The following is a 24,421-nucleotide window of genomic DNA, read 5'->3' on the forward strand; positions in this document are numbered from 1 at the left end:
GACACTGATCTATCAAGAAACATGCCTGGCAAAGTGAAAGTATCTGCTCCGAACCTTTTGGCAGCAAAGAAGAAGTAAATAAATGGAATACTGGCTTTGGTTGGAGACAATATTATACTGATTACAAAAGTGAAACCTTGGATAGTTCACCTCCTGTAAATGCTTGCCTTTTTAAAAAAAAAACAAAAAACAAATTATAATAATTCCACTCCTTTACAGTTTGTAGAGGGTGGGGAGACCTCCAAAAATGTTCTTATATTGGTTTTGTTTAGCATAAAATGCTTCTGCTGCATATTTCTCTAGTCCATTGATTTTTGAGAGATTTGTGAAAACTGAAAAAAATATTTTTAAAAATATAAAGAACATTGGTGGCAGCATTAAAAAGGCATTGTTCAATTTAGTTATTTTTCTATTCAAAAACAAAATATTTAGAGAAACCTGACCACATTGTCTACTTGATATCCAAACAAACCTCTGCAAAACAGACCAGTTCAGCAGCAATTGTTTGTCTCTTAATGTTGTAAAAATTCTAAGAATTATTTTAGCAAAATATACACACATGAAACACACACTCAAACACATGAACAAAAAGAGACAGATGAAATTAAAGCTTATGTACAGTGTGCATAGCAAGTCATCATCTGCATGACGAAATCAATGTGTAAAATACTCTTTCCTAAGCGGTATTTCTATTGAAAATTGTAGTAATAAATCAAAGAGACTGGACATGCACTATGCTTTGCTACTTAAATGAAGTTAATTGATGTCCAGCCACATTAGAAAACCAAAGGGCCCAGATGATTGAAATCAACCCTTATTAAAACATGCATTAAAAACATTATTTGAGTAACAGGGACCATATGTACACAATTGTAGAATATTAAAAATACAAGTGAAGTTTAGCAGGCTGTATATTTACATACAGGTATTTAATGGATGGCAATAAAGGATGGTAATTGTATTAATCCTTATCAAATAGATAAGAACATTTTCCTTACACATAATTTGTATCTGATGCGAATACAGAAAGTAACTAAATGGAGCACATGTCTAGTATTAATAATTAATTAACCTGCTTCTGATTGTTTGTTTGTTTGTTTAGTGGTAGAAGAGATAGTAGTAAAAAAAACTAAAACAAATCAACAGAGGAAATGCATGGTCAGGAGTGATACAGCTCTTTATATGGCAGCTCCCCTAAACCATGTAAAATCATACATTTTATTTTGAATGTACAAGTTTTACCAAACAACTACCATACAATCTTTGATTTTGGAATAGAAGGGGCCTTTAACCCCTCCAAACAGCATCTGTGTCTGAGCATTCTTCTCAAACAAGCCTCTTTGTGGTTAAGCACAGGAGCATTGGAGCTGTGCCACAGATTCCCATTATTGCTCTTAGAACCTCATACATTCACATTTCAATAAGCTAAGTGGATGAACTGAATCTCTGCTGGAGGCTGTGTAGGAGATGTTTGGGCAAGCAGTCAAACATGCTCTCAAGCTGATGTCTGTGTTGCACAACAACCTCTGTACAGCACCTATGCATAAACACACACACAAAAGCAACATCTCTGGCCACAGAGCAATAATATGTTGGAATTATGTAATAGCCTGTGCTAGACACTTACCTAAGCAGGGACTTTGGCTGAACTGTGAAAATGAGTAGCTCATTGCTATGGGACTGTTGAGGAGACAAAAACAAAATTTGCCATGGTTCAGAGTCCATGTGCGAAATAGAAAATAATATGCAGACAAGGTGTTCAAAACAATTTTTGGCTTTAAATCAATAAATATTACAAAAAGGTGTGCCTCAGCAATTACTGGGTAGCTAGTAGCAAGAAGTACAGATTAAAGATTACATAGGTGCCTCATGTACTGCTAATTTGGATCACTATATGCTTTCTAAAATTCAAAAGAGTAATAGTACAGGAGACTGAAATGGGAGCACCTTGAAAACCATTCTGATTTTTTCAGGTGCCTTAAGAATCATTTAATCTTAACAAGAGAACAGCCTAATTGTACTTCCAGGTTGAGTCTGTTCACTTTAGTATGCATTTTTCTTTTTAAAATTCATGACTATTTGATATCTAGACTTTGTGTGATGAAAGAAGTAGAAACAATTTTTTAAAAACCAAATTTTTACTTATAGAAATGTTAATTTCTTATTTGTGTGTGCCAACAAAAGCTCCTCGTTTCCCCATTTTCATTTTGAAATGAAAAACAAATTTAACACAATGTACACAGACACCATGAGTAACCTTTAACCAAGTCCCATGTTCTCAAAGATATAGATTCAGTTTTAATTGTTCGTGCTGAATCTTTTAATGTAGTCACTGAGCATCTTTTATATATTAGGTGTTTTATTTTAAACACTGAAATTACAGTATTGGTTTGTTTATGGCTTGTACACAAGTTATCCCACGTAATACTGTCTATTATGGTCCTAAAAGCTTTTGATTAACATCATAGGCATGATAAAATACAAGGTAATTATTGCAACCAGTACCAACTTCAGTCCTAATAATGGCATTAACCTAAAGCAAAATACTGAGAACACATCATTCCAAAATCCTTCTGCACATAACAAAATGGATGTCTGTTTTCATTTATATTCATTTTTATCAGTGATTGCTATTTTCATTTTACAAAAAAAAAAGTCTTGCATGTAAATAAAGTTGTTAGCCGAAGCAAAATGCAAATGCATGCACACAGGTGACTTGGGAGACAAAATCTCTATACTCACTGCTTGCTGATGTGAGAGAAGATTATTAGCACAGCCCCCAAATACAAACACTTCTCCATCTAGACCTAAGCATGCTGTGTGCCAAAGTCTTCCTCCAGACACACACACACACACAAATGCACACATTAAAAGAATGTAACATATATAGTGATTGATTTTAAATTTAATTAACTGTCAAATAAATATACTAGAGGGACCCACACCTTGGACTTTTCTTGTGGTTGTGTTTAAGCTGCTTCCACTCGTTTGTGGTTTCACAGTACAGCCAGGCATCACCTACATGAGACAAGCCCTCAAATAAACCACTTTGAAATTTGGCACATCAATACCCTGATATCTGGAGTGTCTTGTATTACTCACTTAATGTTTCTCGATTAGTTGTGAAGCCACCGAACAGGAAGATGTGATCTGATGACACCGGTATGAAAGAGTGCCATGAGCGGCCAACTGGGCCATGCTGAGGTACTGACCTAAAATAAGTGCAAACTGAATTTGGCTCACACAAGTACAGTGCTATGAAAAAGTATTTGCCCCAACCTGATTTCTTCTCTTTTTGTGTACATCTCGAACTAAACTGTTTTCAGAAATTAAAACAAAGGCAACCTGAGTAAACACAAAACACAGTTTTTAAAAGATAATGCTATAGAAGATATTTATTGAACCAAAAATGTTATTCAATACCAACTGGGCCTATGTGCAAATGTATTTGTACCCATAGTTACTACTTGCACAAATCTATGAAACTGGCATTCAGCTGGACTAGACACAACCAGGGCTGATTACAGCCAGCCCTGTTCACTCACTTCAAGAACAGCATGAATTTGATTAAAAGGTCACCCAGTAACACACAATGCCAGAGTTGAAAGAAATTCCAGAAATAATGAGGAAGAAGGTGATTGAAATACAACCCCAATTCCAAAAAAGTTGGGACATTGTGTAAAATGTCAATAAAAACAATGCAATGATTTGCTAATCTCATAAAACCATATGTTATTCACAATAGAACATATCAAATGTTTAAACTGAGTTAATGAACCATTTTAAGAAAAAAAGTTGGTGGTAATTTTGAATTTCATGGCCGCAACATGTCTCAAAATAGTTGGGATGGGGAGAACAAAAGGCTGGAAAAGTAAGTGTTCCTAAAAAGAAACAGCTGGAGGAATATTTTGCAACTAATTAAGTTAATTGGCAACAGGTCAGCAACATGATTAGGTATGAAAAGAGTATCTTAGAGAGGCAGAGTCAGAAGTAATGATGGGATGGAATCTGGATGGAAACATACAGTATTTCACAAAAGTCAGTACACCCCTCACATTTTTGTAACTATTTGATTAAATCTTTTCATATGACAACACTGAAGAAATGACACTTTGCTACAATGTAAAGTAGTGAGTGTACAGCTTGTGTAACAGTGTAAATTAACTGTCCCCTCAAAATAACTCAACACACAGCCATTAATGTCTAAACCGCTGGCAACAAAAGTGAGTATACCCCTAACTGAAAATGTCCAAATTGGGCCCAAAGTGTCAATATTTTGTGTGGCCACCATTCTTTTCCAGCACTGCCTTAACCCTCTTGGGCATAGAGTTCACCAGAGCTTCACAGGTTGCTACTGGAGTCCTCTTCCACTCCTTCATGACGACATCACGGAGCTGGTGGATGTTAGAGACCTTGTGCTCCTCCACCTTCCATTTGAAGATTCCCCACAGATGCGCAATAGGGTTTAGGTCTGGAGACATGGTTGGCCAGTCCATCAGCTTCACCTTCAGCTTCTTCAGCAAGGCAGTCTTGGAGGTCGTCTTGGAGGTGTGTTTTGAGTCATTATCATGCTGGAATACTGCATACTGATCATGCTCTGCTTCAGTATGTCACAGTACATGTTGGCATTCATGGTTCCCTCAATGAACTGTAGCTCCCCAGTGCCGGCAGCACTCATGCAGCCCCAGACCATGACACTCCACCACCATGCTTGACTGTAGGCAAGACACACTTGTCTTTGTACTCCTCACTTGGTTGCTGCCACACACACTTGATACCCTCTGAACCAAATAAGTTTACCTTGGCCTCATTAGACCACAGGACATGGTTCCAGTAATCCATGTCCTTAGTCTGCTTGTCTTCAGCAAACTGTTTGCGGGCTTTCTTGTGCATCATCTTTAGAAGAGGATTCCTTCTGGGACGACAGCCATGCAGACCAATTTGATGCAGTGTGCAGCGTATGTTCTGAGCACTGACAGGCTGACCCCCCTACCCCTTCAACCTCTGCAGCAATGCTGGCAGCACTCATACGTCTATTTCCCAAAGCAACCTCTGAATATGATGCTGAGCATGTGCACTCAACTTCTTTGGTCGACCATGGCGAGGCCTGTTCTGAGTGGAACCTGTCCTGTTAAACCGCTGTATGGTCTTGGCCACCATGCTGCAGCTCAGTGTCAGGGTCTTGGCAATCTTCTTATAGCCTAGGCCAACTTTATGTAGAGCAACAATTCTTTTTTTCAGATAGTTCTTTGCCATGAGGTTCCATGTTGAACTTCCAGTGACCAGTATGAGGGAGTTTGAGAGCGATGACACCAAATTTAACACACCTGCTCCCCATACACACCTGAGACCTTGTAATACTAACAAGTCACATGACACCGGTGAGGGAAAATGGCTAACTGGGCCCAATTTGTACATTTTCACTTAGGGGTGTACTCACTTTTGTTGCCAGCAGTTTAGACATTAATGGCTGTGTGTTGAGTTATTTTGAGGGGACAGCAAATTTACACTGTTACACAAGCTGTACACTCACTACTTTACATTGTAGCAAAGTGTCATTTCTTCAGTGTTGTCACATTAAAAGATATAATCAAATATTTACAAAAATGTGAGGGATGTACTCACTTTTGTTAGATACTGTATGTTGCTCTAAAACCTGTGTATAACTTTCAGCATTGATGGTGCCTTTCCAGATGTGCAAGCCGCCTATTCCACAGACACTAACGCACCCCCATACCATCAGAGATGCAGGCTTTTGAACTGAGTGCTTGTAAAATGCTGAATGCTCCATCTCCTCTTTAGTTTAGAGGATGCGGCGTCCATGGTTTCTAAAAAGGATTTAAAATTTTGATTCATCTGACCACAGAACAGTTTTCCACTTTGCCTCAGTCCATTTTAAATGAGCTTTGGCCCTAAGAAGATGGCGGAGTTTCTGGATCATGTTCACATATGGCTTCTTCTTTGCATGATAGAGCTTTAACCAGCATTTTTGGATGGCACGGAGAACTGTGTTCACAGACAATGAGTTCTGGAGGTGTGAGCCCATGCAGTGATTTCCATTACAGAACCATTCCTGTTTTTAATGCAGTTCCACCTGAGGTCCTGAAGATCATGGGCATGCAATATTGATTTTCACCCTTGTCCCTTGCGCACAGAGATTTCTCCAGATACTGGGCAACTTGCAATAATTGAGGGAACATGAATTCTCCTCTCTGCCAGAAAATCCTAAAGGAGACTGTCTGGTATTCACTCCGTAAGTTGAAACTCAAGCACAACTGGGTTATGCAGCAAAACATATGCATACAAAGCATAGGAGTAAATCCACCTCTGAATGGCTTAAAAAAAACAATAAAATAAAAAGTTTTGAAGTGGCCTAGTCAAAGTCCTGACTTTTGAGAACCAATTGAAATGTTGTGGCAGGACCTTAAACTGGCAGTTCATGCTCTAAAACCCTCCAGTGTGGCCAAACTAAAGCAGTTCTGCAAAGAAACGAGGGCCAAAATTCCACCACAGCACTGTGAAAGCCTGACTTCCAGTTATTGTAAGTGTTTGGTTGCAGTTACTGCTGCTAAAGGTGGCACAACCAGATTTTAAGTTTAAGGGGGCAATTAGTTTTTCACATGGTTGACCGGTGTTAGATAACTTTTTTTGCTTCAGTAAAAAACAAACAAACACTGTATTGTGTGCCTACTCAGGTTGCCTTTGTTTTATGTTGCATTTCATTTGAAAGTCTAAAACTATTTTGTAGGAGAGATACACAAAAACAGAAGAAAGCAAATACTTTTTCACAGCACTGTACATAACCACATTTGGTCTGTAATACCGAAGTCCAGAGATTTATTATATGTGCCAGCTCACATTTCAGTCCACTCCCAGGTGTCCATGTTAATATAGTAGAGGTCATTTAGCCGATGATCCTGTTGAGAAATATGCTCTTTATTAATGCAAAAATAAATTGAATATAATTATTCTCACAGATTTTAGTGTTTAGATACCCACCATATATCGACCTCCAAAAACATAACCTCTGTTTCCCATAGTAGCACAAGCATGGGCTGCGCGTGGTGTCGGAGCATTTCCCTGTGTAGCATGCAAATGAATCAACGATTGTGATTTATAAACTTCGTTCAAAAAGACAACAAGAAAAGGACAGTAAAAATGGATTCATCCTTCAAACACTCAAACTCTCATTTCAAGACCATGCAAAAGAATTCCAATGACAACACACCATCAGCCAGACAGAAATAAATGCTTATTACCTTTGTAATGGGTTGACTCCAGGATGACGTTTCAAGGTTAAGAATGTGAACATGATTGTTCCAGCCCCGTCCTTGGTGGTTACCCTGTTAGAGAATCACATTTAAGCCTTTCACTATTCTTTGTTCTTTTAAAGTAAACACTTAAAAACAGGTTGGCTGCCTACCATAAGCGAATTTTCATCTAATTCAAACGTTCCTCGATGGTCTGCTTCTGCCTCATAGCCATAGCCCCCAAAATACACCAGCCTGGGATTACAAGGAACAGTTTGAATAAATTTCATAGGATCAAGCTATCCAAACTTTATAAAGATGTTATAAGTTCCTGTTACTCACATGGAGTCCAGGAGAGTTTAGCATTTTCCTTTATGTACATATAAAATACATACATAAAAAAATCTTTTACCAACTAACATTTTTTAAAAATATGAAATCACACCCACTGTAAATTGAATGATCAATCAATTAATGGCATCATGAATTCTGCTAAATACCAGAATATTTTAACCCAAAGCCTGGTTGCCACTGCCAGGGACTTAGATGGAGCTTTCAATAAAATACTGACCCAAAACATCCAATTCAACACAAAAATGGTTAAAGAAACACAAAATTGTTGTTTTTCATTGGTCTCGTGATCAGAATGTCGCTACTGATCAGAAGGTCAGGGGTTTAAGCCCCAATACCACCAAACTGCCACTGTTGGGCATTTGAGCAAGGCCCTTAACCCTCTCTGCTCCAGGGGCACCAGCCCTATGCTCTGACCCCAGCTTTCCAATAAGCTGGGATATGCAAAGAAAAGAATTTTACAATGTTGTAATGTATATGTGACAAATAAAGACAACTTCGTCAGATATGAACCAGTGGTCTGAATTAAATTAAAACACAAAGCTACAAATATCACTTGAAATGTTCTGTATGAAGGAGTGGACCAAGATCATTTACAAGTGTCTCCAATGTTGTTAGACATTACAGGAAGGTGTGTACAGTCATGTGAAAAATTAGTACACCCCTTGGAAAGTGTTGGCTTTTTTTTTTTTTTTTTTTTTTTTTTTACATATTTGGACAAGCAAACATTTGATCATCTTGGAAACAGTGCCTATAAATGAAGTTGATATACTTGAAAAAACACAAGGAAATGTAGCTTTTTCATTCAATTATTCAACAGAAATATCAATAGATGTGTTATTCTTCTGTGGAAAAAAATAAGTACACCCTTGGCCTCAATAGCTAGTATTGCCCCCTTTAGCAGAAATAACTTTTCTGCTGTTTTGCACAATTGTCCACCAGGCTTGCTGAATTTTTTGACCACTCTTCCGTGCAATATTCTTTCAGTTGCAAGATGTTTGAGGTTTTTATTGCATGTATTACTCGTTTCAAATCCCACCCACAACATATCAATGGGATTAAAATCTGGGCTTTGACTAGGCCATTCCATAACCATCCATTTCTTATTTTTAAGCCATTCCTTGTTGGATTTGCTAATCTGTTTAGGATTATTATCCTGTTGAAAGGTCCACTTTTGGTTCAACTACAACTTGCACAGATGGCGTCACATTATCTTCAAGAACTCTTTGATATGATGCAGAATTAATAGTTGAATCAATGAATGCAAGCTGTACAGTCCTTGAGGCAGTGAAGCAACCGCAAACCATGACATTTCCACCACCGTGCTTCACAGTTGGTATGAGGGGTTTCTCGTGAAAAGCTGTCTTTGGTCTGCGCCAAACATGCTGCTACTGTGGCCAAACAACTGTCTTTGATTCGTCTGTCCAGAGCACATTATTCAAAAAGGTCTGGTCTTTGCTCATTGGCAAACTGTAGTCTTGTAAAGGTTTTTTCCTGGCATGCCTCCCATGCAGGTCAAATTTGTGAAATCTCTTTCTGATTGTTGGAAGACTTGCTAGCAGATCCTGTGATAAAATTTTGGGTTTCTTGGATACTTCTTTTTGCATCAGACGGTCTGCTCTTGGACAAGTCCTGGACAACTCGTTTGAAAGCTGCACCATTTGTGGATTATTTTCCTTACAGTGGAATGCTGTATTTCAAATAATTTGGAGACTATCAGGCATCCACAACCTTTTTTGTGAAAGCCTTACAGAACTCTTTAGATCTTGGCATGATGACACTATACACCTCAATAGCAAAGGGAACACCAGACACTAAATATGAGAGGGGTATAAATAATGCAGGTTCCACCTGCACTCCCTAAGCAGGTTCTAATCACTGGCACCCAATCTTGAACACCTGGATTTGAAGGTGTGATAAATGTAGGGGAATACATACTGTTTCCATGTGACTGATCTGTTGTTTTTTTTAATTATTATTTAATTAAAATTATGAAAATGACTACAATAATGTCAATTTTATGTCTTTTGATAGTGTAACACCTTTATTAATAGGCACTGTTTCAAAGAGTATCAAATGTTTGCCAAATATGTAAAGAAAAATTTTTATATATATATATATATATATATATATATATATATATATATATATATATATATATATATATATATATATATAAATTTAAAAAAAGGGAACAATTTCCATGTACTTATTTTTTCACATAACTGTATTTGACTTCTTGAATATTTTTTAATTAAACATGTGATAGTAATTTGCTAGGAGAAGTCCATTGCACAAGAAGGAAAGCTTTTCTATAGCAGTAATTATATGTATCCATGTCATAGTACATGGTATGGAATTTGAGATTTGTATTTCACTTGCAACAATAATAAAATCACAAGATAAGCCCTGATCATTAACTGACCAGTGAAATCATAAGTGGTTAGAGGATAATGATGCAGCATTTGTATTTGAGTGAACCTCTCATAGTCAGTAGAGGCTCATCAATAGCGGCAGGTGGGGTTGAGCTCCAGAATTTACATCAGCAAATGTTAATCTTCATAAAGTCTTCCTAAAGACTGGGCAAGTTTAAAAATACTCTGTGATCACCAAGATTTTGTTTTATAGCAGATTATTGGAATTAAATGAATAAGTTTCCACAAAAAGGGGAATGGTGCAGACAATGTGTTTATGATGTTTATGATCTTACCATTTCTATGGTAAGATATATTGCTTACTGTAATAAGATACACCGATAATTATAGTCACAAGCCACAACATTAAAACCACCTGCCTAATATTGTGTAGGCCCCCCTTGTACTGCCAAAACAGCTCTGATCCATCGAGGCATGGACTCCACAAGACCTTTGAAGGTGTGCTGTAGTATCTGGAACCAACACGTTAGCAGCAGATCCTTTAAGTCCTGTAAGTTGCAAGGTCCATTGATCGGACTTATTTGTCCAGCACATCCCACAGATGCTTGATCGTATTGAGATCTGGGGAAATTGGAGGCCAAATCACCACTTTTAACTCTGTCATTTTCCTCAAACCATTCCTGAACATTTTTTTGCAGTGTGGCAGGGCACATTATCCTGCTGAAGGAGGCCACTGTCATTAAGGTATACCGAGGCCATTAAGGGGTGTACTTGGTCTGCAACAATGTTTAGGTAGGTGGTACGTGTCAAAGTAACATCCACTTGAAAGCCAAAACTCAAGGTTTCCCAGCAGAACATTGCACAGAGCATCACACTGCCTCTGCTGGCTTGTCTTCTTCCCATGGTGAATCTTGGTGCCATCTCTTCCCAAAGTAAGCGAGACACGCATCAATGCGCCCTTGGGCACCCATGACCCTATCGCTGGTTCACTCAGAACTTAGAAAACTGACTGTTAAATTACTGCCTAATATATCCCACGCCTTGACAGGTGCCATTGTAACAAGATAAGTAATGTTACTCGTGTCACCTGTCAGTGGTTTTAATGTTATGGCTGATCGGTGTATGGCTTTATGTCGTCAACTCGCAACTGCCTATTACAGGGTTAAAGTAAAATTTCACAAGATAGTAACCTATAGCAAAAAATCAGGCATGATTGCCTCAAACAAAATTAAGCTTGGAGGCTATGTCATTATTAATGTTGTACTGCCCCACTAAACTTTATGGTCATGACCTGCTCTGTTCATAGATGATGCCATTCCCACTATGTAGAACCATGATGAATGCTAACCTGTTCATATACACCCAACAACCTAGTTTGTCTTTACATGTGGGGGCCAAACCCTTAAGGTCCTTCATCCTCTCCCAATGGAAGTCAGAAGCTCTCAGAGGCAGACGATAAACCTGAAAAATATAAGTGATGTTAGACAATACAACATCAGCAGTGCCATGAAGGCACAATGACACTGCATACAATGAAAAGAAAGAAATTATATGTTCTGTTGTTTCATATATAAGTACCACAAAAACATCCAGCAGATTGTAAGAAATATTTTTGCCACCACTGAATTTCTGAAATTAGTACTTAAAACTTAAATTAAAACCTAAAACTTATATTACTTAAAAATATTGAAACCTTCTCACCTAATATGGAAGTTGCAGGGTGGTGGATTTTAGTATATAAACGCTATTGCAAACTACTTGCAGAAGAATATTTACTAAAATTTGGGTTGTGCTGTGCTGTAGTTCACTATTGGGAATAATCTCACTGAATATATAGAGTATATAGAGAATCTAATCTTTGTCTTGGTCACTACAAAAAACAAGTGTTTACATTTCCTCTTTGATATACTGGTGGTACATAGTAAATACACTAAAAAATTTTTTTTTTCTTTTAGTATCCCAAAACTATCCTGAAAGAAAACAAGATAGTAAGGGGAAGTAGGGCTCTGAGGGTACTGCTGCAACCCTGACTTTAAGAATTCCTTTAACTGCAAATGAAGCATCAATTGTATGTATAAACAAAGAAATAGCCTAAACAAATTAAATATTTGAGAGTTTTTGAATTTGTATATCAGAGTATATCAGAATTTGTATATATTCTTCTTATACCACAGCAATTTGCTGACAATTTTTTTTTTTGTTTATTAATGAATGACACTTCATGCTTTTTAACTGTTCACAGTTGCTTCCCCACACTTTAAGAGAGAGAGAAAAAAAGATAGACTGCTGAGGAAAAGACTTTATATACAGTCATGTGAAAAAATAAGTACACCCCTTGGAAATTGTTGGCTTTTTTGACGTTTGCTCAAGCAAACATTTGATCATCTTGGAAACAGTGCCTATAAATGAAGTTGATATACTTGAACAAAACCACAAGGAAATTTAGCTTTTTCAATCATTTATTTAACAGAAATATCAATAGATGTGATATTCTTCTGTGGAAAAAGTAAGTACACCCTTGACCTCAGAAGCTAACATTGCCCCCTTTAGCAAAAATAACTCATTGTAGGCGATTTGCATAATTGTCCACCAGGCTTACTGAAATTTTTGACCATTCTTCCATAGAATATTCTTTCAGTTGCAAGATGTTTGAGGTTTTTATTGCATGTATTGCCCGTTTCAAATCCCCCCACAACATTTCAATGGGATTAAAATCTGGGCTTTGACTAGGCCATTCCATAACCATCCATTTCTTCTTTTTAAGCCATTCCTTGGTGGATTTGCTAGTGTGCTTAAGATCATTATCCTGTTGAAAGGTCCACTTTCGGTTCAACTTCAATTTGCACAGACGGCGTCACATTATCTTCGATAACTCTTTGATATGATGCAGAATTCATAGTTGAATCAACGAATGCAAGCTGTCCAGTCCCTGAGGCAGCAAAGCCCACCATACCATTTCCACCACTGTGCTTCACAGTTGATATGAGGTGACACCAACAGTTGCAGGACTTAATATCAGATCCTGTGATTCAATTTTGGGGTTCTTGGAGACTTCTTTTTGCATCAGATGGTCTGCTCTTGGACTGAATTTGCTGGGACGACCAGTCCTGGACAAATTGACAGTCGTTTGAAATCGGCACCATTTGTAGATTATTTTCTTCACAGTGGAATGATGTATTTAAAATAATTTGGAGAGCTTTTTAAATCCCTTGCCAGACTCATAGGCATCCACAACCTAGTTTCTGAAGGCCTTACAGAACTCTTTAGATCTTGTTATGATGACACCACACACCTCAATAACAAAGGGAACACCAGACACTAGATATGAGAGGAGTATAAATAAGAAAAACTCCACCTGCACTCCCTAAGCAGTTTCTAATCACTGGCACCCAATCTTGAACACCTCATTCTAATTTTATGGATTTGAAAGTGTGATAAATGTAGGGGTGTACATACCTTTTCCATGTGACTGATCTGTTGTTTTTAATAATAATAATAATAAACTTTATTTTATAAAGTGCCTTTAAAAGCAACTTCTCAAAGCGCTTTTTTTCTATTAAAATTGTGAAAATTACTACAAAATGTCAATTTTATGTGTCATTTGATAGTGTAACATATTTATTAATAGGCACTGTTTCAAATAGGGTCAACTTTTTACCTGTCCAAAAAACAACAATTTCCATGGGGTGTACAAATTTTTTCAAATGACTGTAGCTACTAGAACATAAATGATAACAGGAACTTTATCATTTATGTTTTCAAAGTTATCATTAATTTTATCATTAATTTATCATTAATTTATCAAAGTTAAATGATAAAGTTATCATTTAACTTTATCATTTAACATGCATAAATGTTAAATACATGTCTCCTAACAGAAAACATAATCCTATGAAGGATTACATAATTTTGATTGCCATATAATAAGACATTTTTAAAATCAGTATATTATGTGGATGTACTGTTCAAGTGGCGGTGAATTAGCTGTTATATGAATGATAACGTATTTGAAGAATAGTTGTTGGAGAGCAGGGTGTGAGAGGCAAGCTATCATGATTGTGTGTCCATTAAAACACAGGAGAATCAATAAACACACAGAGATATAGATAGTTAATCTGTATTTAACTTATTGGTGCTGAACAAATGGAATGTGGTACAGAGCATTAGGTTGACAATAAAGATGAAAATGATGATGGTTATTATATATTTATGTATTCAAGTAAAGCACAATTGAACCCCAAACAGTCCTCAGTCCATATGGCAGAGCACAGTAACACAATGGCTGCCTGTGACCTTTTAAACCCTTAGCCATTCCCTTTCCTGTGGCAATGATTCATGATATTTGCATTTTCTATGTGTTCTACCCAGGGAATTTACAACAGCCACCCCTCAATATGCTTGCATATTAACTAATAATAAATGATTAAAGGGAATCAAGGCCAGATATACATTGAAGAGGAATAAGATGAGTGACTGGTCTAAAGTAATTCATACCATTTAATGATACCTCAGGAGATATTCTCTAATGAAGTGAGACCAAAAGTGGTCTGTCTACTGCTTGAGGTAGTGATGCATCCCCCTGCCCCATGAGCAAAATATTCAGAGTGATAGCATCCTGATCCGAGATATCTGCTGATACACAACCCAAAGGTTTAGAGTTTAACCTTCAATCTCAGTAAGCACTGTTCTCAACACCTCCTTGGTCACTGACTTGTTGGCTAGGATGATATGCAATGTTTCTTTGATGGACCTGATTTCCCTTTCCCATATTCCACGGAAATGAGGAGCGTTAGGAGGTTTAAAATTAACATTTATATGCTGTTTAGCCATTTGTGCCTTCAGAGTAGGACAGAGGGCTTCAAAAGACTCAGTCAGTTCTTTATTTCATCCTTTGAAATTTGTTCTTTGATCAGACCAAAAGCTCATAAGGACACCCTCTTCTGGCAATAAATCCTCGAAGTGCCATTAAAAAAAAAGTCATTGTGAATGCATCATGTGGTTTGACACTTTGACACCACGCCAATGGTGTTCCTGCTTGTCATCCACATAGGATCCAATAATAACTACAGAGTTCTGCAAGCAGTCTTTCAGGACCAGAGTGAAATAAGGCTGTGTGATAATGTTTAATCAGAAGTTTGGTTAAGGAATTGCTGGGGTCTAAAACTACCGGATGGATGGTGTCTGGTTCAGCATTGTTCAACTGTCAGAATAATATGGGAGTCATGCTCAGGTGCTAAAGTAGAGAGTCAGCTTGAGTGTGAAATCGGCTGATTGTCTTTGAGGACTTTCATCTCTTCAGGAAAGCTTTCAGTTTGAGCCTGGGATAACAAGATTGCTTCCAGCTCTCTCTTAGTGAGGTCTGTGACTGTGGAGAACAAAGACTGATATGTTCCTCAACAAGATCAGTCCAACTGGAATATTTAGTGAAATCCGGTGTTTGGTAATCGGTTATTGTATTACAACACAGTTGTTTTCTTATTACTAATTTGGTTGCATTTTCAGGATAAAGAGGCATACCTGGCTATAGGTCTTGCAATTTCTGAAAGCAGGACCATAATTCCATCTGGAGGAAACAATCAGAGACCTAGCTAGACTAAGACCTCTAGTTATGTCATCTGCAGGATTGCTTTTCAAACCTACAGAACACCAGTCCTCTAGTGTAGTGTGCTCCAAGATTTCTGTTGAATGACTGAACACAAAGGGTTTGTAGCAGCAGGACTCTGATTTCATCCAACTTAACACTATCACGGAATAGTGTTCAGTTTGTTAACGATGACGAAAAGTTTGTCGACGACCTTTTTTTCCATGACGTCATTAAAACACTAACTAACTATATGAACACGCAATATTGTTCATGAAAAAGAAAAACATGTCGTTAAAAAAAAATAAAATCTCTATTTTCATCTATTAAAAAAAGGGGAGACAAAATATTAGACACTGTTTGTTTTTTCCCCCCAAAAGCGAGTTCCGCACAAAAATGTAGCGGGGATATTCTGCATGTGGTTGTGCAATGTTTACTTTCATGATTGGCTATAATACCTACAAGCTGCAGCCAATGGGAATGCTTCTCTATCAGCACGCATCCTCACAGGACCAATCAGACCACCTCAGGTAAATAAACGTCTTAATGGAGGCTTAACAGAGACAAAAATCTTAACAGAAGCAGTTAATTTAATAAATACAATAGTAGAAACTTTGATATGGTAAAGCTGCATGCACATACCTGAAATGATCAAGGTTTAATTTTGAACACGCTTATTCATCTTAATTTATTTTCATGATGATAGCCTGCTAAGTATTATATCCACAATTATGTTAGCCTACATGTTTATTACAAATAGAATCTTGGTCAATAGTTACATAGAGATATGTAATGTTTGTAAAATGTTTAGCTGTCATTTATGCATATTCTCAAGCCACTATGGTCTTTGACTGTGCTGCTTTATTTTATTTTTAGGTTTTTTTATGCTGACACTCATATTTTTGTTGAAAAAAGGCAAGAAAAAGAAAGAAGAGTTTGAAGGGGAGAGAGACTGAGTTGGACAGGATGAAAAAAAAGACTAAATTAAAAAATTTGTGACAAAATTAACACTACTATGAAGTCAATCCATAGGATTGTTTGATCTATTTTCACAGTTAATTTAGTCCGAATGAGTTTTGTTAATTGCTCCCCAGATACAGCAGCAAGCAATTCTAATTAGAATGAATATGGTTTACCTTGTAGCCACTCTTGGCCATAAGAAAGGATATATGAATATCTCCCCGAGTGCTTTCTGTTTTCATATATGCTACAGATCCATAGGCTTGTTCAGATGATATGATTGTGAAATGATTGTGTCTGATTATCACTAAATGATCCATACCATCTAAGAAATCGTATTTGGTGTAGTGAGGGTAGTTATCTCTCCCACTGAAGCCACAGTTGCTGCAGGGAATATAGAAGGAGTGAGTCATCCTATTTTCTCCTTTTCAACCATAATTTGAAGGATGGCTTAGGTGATGAAAGGACCTGCCCATTGTCAGATCAAGGTCAACAGCAGTAAGAATCTCTCTCATCCTCATAATAATTCATTTAGATTGGGTTGTGTTGCTCAAGGACTGCAAACAGTTGTCCAGATAAAAGGACTGAATGACTGAATCTGTGTTGTTTTTGTCTGATTGGAGATATTCTTAACATGCCTTTTCGAAATCTTAGATTGCACAAGTATTTGTGGAGTTCTAAGGGATTTGTATGGAGGACATGTTGAGGAGTTTGATGGCCTGAGGGAAGAAGCTCTCCCTGAGCTTCTCAGTTTTAGCCGTCAGACCAGGGAAGTGCTTGCCTGATTGCAGCAGGCTCAACAAACAGTTACCGGTGGGTGGAGTCCCTGATGATTTTAGCAGCTCTTGTACTGCATTGCCTCATGTAGATGTTATGCATAGAGGAGAGAGCAGAGACGCACTCAACTAAGCGCACCATTCTCTGCAGGGCTTTGCGTTCCTGGATTGAGCAGTTTCCGTAACTCACCAAGATGCACTGAGTTAGTAAACTTTCTATAGCCCCATGATCGCTGGGGAGACCCTGAATTTCCTCAGCAATTTCACCTTCACCTGAGCTTGCATGTGATAAGTCCAGGTCAGGTCCTTAGAGATGTGTACTCCCAAGGTACCTGAAGTTGCTTGCTATCTCCCCGGGGGTCCTGCCGATCTCGAGTGGTGTATAGTTCCACTGTTGTCTCTTCCTGAAGTCCACAGCTAGCTCTTTGGTTTTACTGATGTTCAGATAGAGAATGTTAGCCTGGCACCAAGCAACAAGTGTCTCCATTTCGTCAAGGTAGGCCGCCTCGTCGTTGTTGGAGATGAGGTCCATAACCACTGTGTCATCAGCAAACTTGATGAGAGAAGTGGAGCTGTGAGAGGACACAGTCGTGTGTAGAAAGAGTAGAGCAGGGGGCTCAGGACACAACCTTGTGGGGCCCTGGTGCTCAGGGGGATGGTGTTGGAGGTAAACTGGCCCACTCTTACTACCTGGGTTCTGGCTGTGAGGAAGTCCAGAACCTAGTGTCAGGGATGCAGGAACAGATGGAGTTTTTGATAAGCCTCTGAAAAACCTTCATGACAAGCAATGTTAAGACTACAGGACGATAGTCATTTAGGCAAGAGGGCTTATTGTAATTTGGCACAGGAATAACTACATATTTTTTAAAGCAGGTCAGGACCACACACTTAGACTTGTTGAAGACAGAAGTGAACAAACCAGCTAGCTGATCAGCGCAGGATCTCAGTACATGGCCGGAAACGGTGTCGGGGCCAGTACTTTCCTGATGTTTACACGCTTGAGAGCCCTCTGAAACTCGTCTTCAGAGACTGTGATCACACTCTCATCGCTAACAGAGTCGTGTCCTTCTGTAGCACCTTTCAGCAGACTAGTGCTAGCACAGTTAATCTCGAAGTGCACATAGAAAGTATTCAGCTTGTTAGCCAGATAAGAGTCAGCTCTCACCGTGGCGGTGGATTTGCCTCCGAAGGCACCGATTGTCCTCAGTCCCTGCCACGAGTCAGGAGTCATTAAGCTGGAGATGAGACTCCACCCGCTCCCTGTACCGGAGTTTAGCGGCTTTTACTGTGCGTTGGATAGAACGTAGCGTGCCACTTTGTACTTGCTTGTATTCCCAGACATGAGGCCTGCGTTGTACACGACTGTGCATGCAGTCACTGCAGCTCGGATAGTTTTATCCAACCATTTCTGAAATCTGGAAAGGAAGGACTTACTATATGGGATGAACGTATATTAAGGTTCTTTACATTTAGGTGGTATAAGGCTAGAGTTTGCAGTGGAGATTTGTGGTGGATAATAGGTAAACTGAGGCTGGAGTCCAGGCAGGGGGCCTGGATTCATTCAATTTCCTTAATTCTTCTGATGGTAACTGGGACAGTGGAGGATCCATGTAGGCTGCACCTCTTGGTTCCCGATAGGTGGCTGAAGTATGTGGTTGTGGTAAACCTGCAGGCTTACAGTTCTCATGGAATCCAAATCTGCTGAAGATAACCAGGAGGCTTTCTCTGACGTGTCAGACATCTGTTCACTCCATCCATCAAAACAGCTTCCTGGATTTCAACACCATATGAAATCCAGGAAGGAGCGCAGGGTGTGTCCATTGGTGTGTCCATTAAAACACAGGAGAGTCAATAATCACAGAGTGATATAGATAGTTGCTCTGTATTGAACTTAATGAGTCTGAACAGATGGAATGTGATACAGATGTTGAAGTTGATGATAAAGATGAAGATGAAAATGATGGTGATTACATCTTTACGCATTCAAGTAAAGCACATTTTAACCCCAAACAGTCCTTGATCAATATGGCAGTCCACAGTAACAAAATACAGTGCTGTGAAAAAGTATTTGACTCTGCAGGAGCATTACAAACATTTTGAGAGGTGGTATCTGGGTACAGCCTGAATTGATTAGGCTTATGTCAATTTTGGTACAGCATGTAACTATCCAAAACCTTGAAGCATTGTATTCATTGAAAAGCAAACTCACCTACCAAGGTTTTAGACCACAATCTTTAGACAGACTGACTACATTTACTGCTGTGTTTGTTAAATTGTGTCCTTTCTCATCAAGGCAAGGTTAGAAATCAACCTAAATTAACAGATCCCAATCGTTTTGCTAAACTGCTAAATTTTCTTAACATACAGTGCTATGAGATATGCTACCATTAAATTGTTTCAGAAATTAAAACAAAATCTAAGATAGAACAAAGACAACCTCAGTAAACACAAAATACAGTTTTTAAATGATAATGTTATTTATTGTAGTAAAAAAAAGTTATCAAATACCATCTAGGCCTGTGTCAAAATGTATTTGCCCCCGTAGTTACTAATTCCCCAAATCTATGACACTGCATTCATAATGGGGTTCAGCTGGACTAGACACAACCAGGCCTGATTACTGCAAACCCTGTTCAATCAAATCAACACTTAAATAGATCTTTTCCAACAGCATGAAGTTGTTTCGGAAACATGGAATTAGCTTCCGCTGTTATGCTGATGATACACAGCTGTATGTTTCAGCAAAGCCAGATGACAGACAGCAGCTTAATAAAGTTGAGGAATATGTAAAAGACATTAGACGTTGGATGCTTATTAACTTCCTCTTACTTAATTCTAATAAGACAGAAGTACTTGTACTAGGACCACCTGTAGCTAGAAGTAAGTTTTCTGATCTCATAGTAACTCTGGATGGACTTTCCGTTTTGTCATGTGCAGCAGTAAAAGACCTTGGAGTAATTATTGACTCCAGTCTTTCATTTGATGCTCATGTAGATAATATTACTAGGATAGCCTTCTTTCATCTCAGAAATATTGTTACTACATGATGCAGAAATATTAGTTCATGCATTCGTCACCTCTAGACTAGATTACTGTAAAGCCTTACTGTCTGGATGTTCCAGTAGGTGCATAAACAAACTCCAGTTAGTCCAGAATGCAGCTGCTAAGAGTCCTAACTAGAACCAGAAGATACGACCACATCACCCCAATCTTATCAACACTGCAATGGCACCCTGTGAAATCACACATTAATTACAAAATACTATTATTGACTTATTGACTGTGGTCTCGCGCCACAGTATCTAAACAAACTTTTGGTTTTCTATGATCCGCCACACCTACTTAGATCAAAAGGTGCAGGCTATTTGATGGTACTTCGAATAGTGAAGGCTACAGCAGGGGAAAGAGCTTTCTCTTACAAAGCCCCACAGTTATGGAACAGTCTTCCAATTAGTGTTCTGGTCTCGGACACAGTCTCAGTGTTTAAGTCTAGGCTTAAAACGTATTTGTTTACTCAAACTTACCATGAATAGACTTTCTGTTATGCAAAGCACAGTCTTAATCTCTCCCTTTCTCCTTCTGTCAAGCCACACACGATTTTATGGAGATAATAGAGATCCTGAACCTTTCTGCTCTCCGGATCTGCCTGATCCGTTCGGATGCCCTACCTCTGGATGGAGCTCTCATCTACTCCAATTCCACATGGACATTCTCACTGTGGTTGCTGGGACTACGTTTGCTTCCAAGGCACCGGGACTGCAATTTACAACATGCAGTTTTGTACTCAGGTCTCCTTTGAACAGAATACTAGTTCAACAAACAGACTTCATATTAAACCATAATGAACTTTCCTTTACTTTTACACTATCCGTTGTTACCAATATGAGGATGGGTTCCCTTCTGAGTCTGGTTCCTCTCAAGGTTTCTTCCTCTTAACATCTTTGGGAGTTTTTCCTTGCCACCTTCGCCACCGGCTAGGCCAATTGGGATAAATTCACACATTTAAAATCTGTATCCGGTGTTTATATGTTTCTGTAAAGCTGCTTTGAGACAATGTCTATTGTAAAAAGTGCTATACAAATAAAATTTAATTTTATTGAATTGAGGTTTAAAAGATTTTACCCAGTAACATGCTATGTCAAAATTTAAAGAAATTCCAGAAATGATGAGGAGGAAGGTGATTGAAATACAAAAGCTATTTTTTAGGGATTACAAAGCTATTTCAAAGGCTCTGGGACTCCAAAGAACCACAGTGAGAGTCATTATCTCCAAATGTAAAAACTCTGCACTTTAGTGAACCTTCGCAGAAGTGGCCGACCTGCTAAAATTCCTCCAAGAGCACAGCAACGGCTCATCCATTTTGTCACAAAAGAACTAAGGACAACATCAAAGGAACTACAGGCTTCTCTTGCATCAATAAACGTCACTGTTCATGACTCAACTATCAGAAAGACATGGGCAAAAATGGCATCCATGGAAGAGTGGCAAGGTGAAAAACCACTGCTAACCCAGAAGAACATTAAGGCTTGTCTGAATTTTGCTAAAGCCCACCTTTCTGTTCTGTGGATTGAGGAGTCGAAGTTGGAACTGTTTGGAAGACAGGGGTCTTGTTACATCTGGCATAAACCAAACACAGAATTCCACAAAAAGAACATGATACCTACGGTCAAGCATGGTGGTGGAAGTGTGATGGTGCAGGGATGATTTGCTGCTTCAGGGACTGGGTAACTTGCAATAATTGAGGGAAACATGAATTCTGCTCTCTACCGGAAAATCCTAAAGGAGAATGTCCAATCTTCAGTCCGTAAATTGAAACTCAATTGCAACTGGATTATGCAGCAAGACAATGATCCAAAGCATAGGAGTAAGTCCTAGAAGTAAGTGAAATACTGATCTCCAGTTATCGGAAGTGTTTGGTTGCTATTGCTGCTAAAGGTGGCACAAACAGATTTTAAGTTTAAGGGGCAATTAGTTTTTCACATTTTACTATCATTCACATGCAACATCAAACTCAAGCCACATGTATTCATAAAATTCCACCACACACAAACAAGGGGCATTTTTAGAGTTATCACTACTGGGGCACAGGACCCCGAAGTAGTATTTATTTATTTGCTTGTTTAATTATAATCATATATAATTTATTTTAATTTTTTTATTTATGTATCAAAACTGGTTACTGTTTGGTTGGTGACAAACTCCATATTTTTATACCTTGGAACTCTGTTTACCATGGTCATTTTCAAACATTTACTAACAACATTAACTTCATCAATGGAAGTTTACATCTTACTTGATATTTGATACTGGGACCTGAAATCCCACCACAATAATACATAAGTAACTTCTGAAATAATCTGTATATAAAAATAAATATATTACATTTAAAATCCACCCTCTCCAAACCTGGTCCATCAGAGCCCCAAAGCAAATTCATAATGTTTTGTTTACACAATACCAGGCAATATACTGGATGAGGCCACTGAAAATTGTGAAATTAGCTTTTAAACCAGGAATGGGCAATTCCAGTCCTGAGGGCCACTGCACTGTCCTGCAGAGTTTACCTCCACCACTAATTAAACACACCTGAAACATCTATCCAAAGTCTTCAGGATTACTTGAAAATAACTCCCCCTCCCCTTTTCAAAAAGCTTACAGTGATGATGACTAAATCACAACATTTGTGGCAGAATGCCAAATTAGAAGAGATAAGCAAGCATTCTTTTATCAGTTAACAAGCTAACGTTATGATCAAATCTTTGATCGTCTTTCATGACCCTCATGACATGTTGTGGTCTCTGGGGAAATATTCTTACCAAATTAGTATTTCCTCTAGCATGATGGCCTCCAAAGAGATACAGAATGCCTTCCACACATACACCGCAGCTGCCCGACATTGGGTTAGGGAGATCTCCTCCTGACAGCTGCCTTCTCCTGTAAATAAAAAATGTGATAAACTGTAATGACATTTCTGATTTGTTTTAGTACATTACATAGACTATATATTTGTGCATGTAAATCTGTGCTCCAAATTCGATCGCATAAAATCTTATGTATTTTATCATTGATGTACAAGTGTTTAATCTATCAAAAATGTACCATCTTCCAGTTTCCATGTTGTAGATCCAGATTTCATGCCTTGGTAAGTACAAGTCAAAGAACCCAGGTGCTTCAGCATTCTGATTAATCAAAAAAAGAGAGAGGATTGTCTTTATTTCCAGGAATGATCATAAACTTTATATAAAATTAGCACATCAATTTTCTGTGTTCACCTTATATCCTCCCCAGACATATATGCAGTTTCTGTCAACCACTGCGATGTGACCACTGCGTTCTGCTGGAGTGTCTGAGATGGACTCTAAATCAGACCCATCATCCTCAGACCAGTCCAGCTCTTCCTGCTCATGCCACCCAACATTCCTCTCTTCATCACCCTCTTCTTCATCCTCAGATTCATCCAACTCTTCTCGGACGTCTTGGAGATTGCCGTCACCATCCTGGTCTGCCATCCTTATCTAACTAAAAGAACGATCAAAAAGTATGTTTTATGCATGTTTTCACTTTCCCATGTCACGTCACCACCAATAAACGGAGGCCATAGCTTCCTGGAGTACCACCTCTCCTGCACAGTTTAGTTTTCCCTGCACCAACACTCCCACTTCAGCTCAGGAAGGACTGTTCATTAGCTGGAGAGTTATCCGGGTGTTTTAGATCAGGGAAAACGCGCAGGACCGGGGGTGAGAACCTATAATGGGTAATGCCACTGTAATTTAGACGACATATTTTTACGTAAAATGTTAACACAGGGTCATTAGTCAGTATTTATATCGCGACTTCATTATCTCAAATGAGACGCATAAACAACCTAACGTGCATAAAGAAAGAAATAATTCAAAACTACGTATCACCTGTTGTTTAACAGGTAGAAACCCGTACACAAGTTAAGCTATCATCGTGGCTCAAAAATACGATTAACGTGGTAATACTCACGCGAATAAAGGAATCTGCTTTGACTGATTTTGCTCAGCAGACTGTACTTTAAGGCCAGTTATTTCAGGCCTTTTAGAGGAAGTGACTTCAGACAACATTGAGCCGCCATAATGATAAGGTCAAAATGAGAAACGTTAC

General features: G+C 38.4%; 2 protein-coding genes across 5 annotated transcripts in view; one reads left to right on the plus strand and one right to left on the minus strand.

Annotated features, from left to right (window-relative positions):
• The window catches only part of LOC128613144 (ribosome quality control complex subunit NEMF), a 41,847-nt gene extending 38,903 nt beyond the window's left edge, over nt 1-2,944 (plus strand). For all 3 annotated transcript variants that reach the window (XM_053633739.1, XM_053633740.1, XM_053633741.1), the window contains one exon: nt 1-2,944. In XM_053633739.1, the coding sequence (XP_053489714.1) occupies nt 1-78 (78 nt within the window). In that variant the 3' untranslated portion in view covers nt 79-2,944.
• Nucleotides 1,404-24,404, minus strand: LOC128613146 (kelch domain-containing protein 2-like). Of its 2 annotated transcripts, XM_053633747.1 has the most exons (14): nt 24,284-24,404; nt 23,566-23,812; nt 23,393-23,472; nt 23,110-23,227; nt 11,325-11,437; nt 7,424-7,505; nt 7,260-7,343; nt 7,000-7,080; nt 6,859-6,917; nt 3,103-3,212; nt 2,946-3,018; nt 2,743-2,830; nt 1,628-1,680; nt 1,404-1,537 (listed from the first exon to the last, which is right to left on the minus strand). In XM_053633747.1, the coding sequence occupies exons 2-14, from the start codon at nt 23,800-23,802 to the stop codon at nt 1,426-1,428; spliced, it is 1,290 nt and encodes a 429-aa protein (XP_053489722.1). In that variant the 5' UTR covers nt 23,803-23,812; nt 24,284-24,404; the 3' UTR covers nt 1,404-1,425. The 2 variants fall into 2 exon arrangements, with proteins under 2 accessions (XP_053489722.1, XP_053489723.1); XM_053633748.1 differs by lacking the exons at nt 1,404-1,537; nt 1,628-1,680 and having other exon boundaries at nt 2,748-2,834.
• Between the last annotated feature and the right edge of the window lie 17 nt (nt 24,405-24,421).

Source organism: Ictalurus furcatus, chromosome 9 (genome assembly GCF_023375685.1).
Source record: "Ictalurus furcatus strain D&B chromosome 9, Billie_1.0, whole genome shotgun sequence".
NCBI classification, from domain to species: domain Eukaryota; kingdom Metazoa; phylum Chordata; class Actinopteri; order Siluriformes; family Ictaluridae; genus Ictalurus; species Ictalurus furcatus.

Coding starts and splice junctions, on each gene's coding strand:
- LOC128613146 (XM_053633747.1), bottom strand. CDS start 23,802: ATGGCAGACCAGGATGGTGACGGCAATCTCCAAGACGTCCGAGAAGAG. Junction 23,473..23,565: donor ATGTCTGGGGAGGATATAAG/GTGAACACAGAA, acceptor TTGATTAATCAG/AATGCTGAAGCACCTGGGTT. Junction 1,538..1,627: donor CAGCCAAAGTCCCTGCTTAG/GTAAGTGTCTAG, acceptor GTTTATGCATAG/GTGCTGTACAGAGGTTGTTG.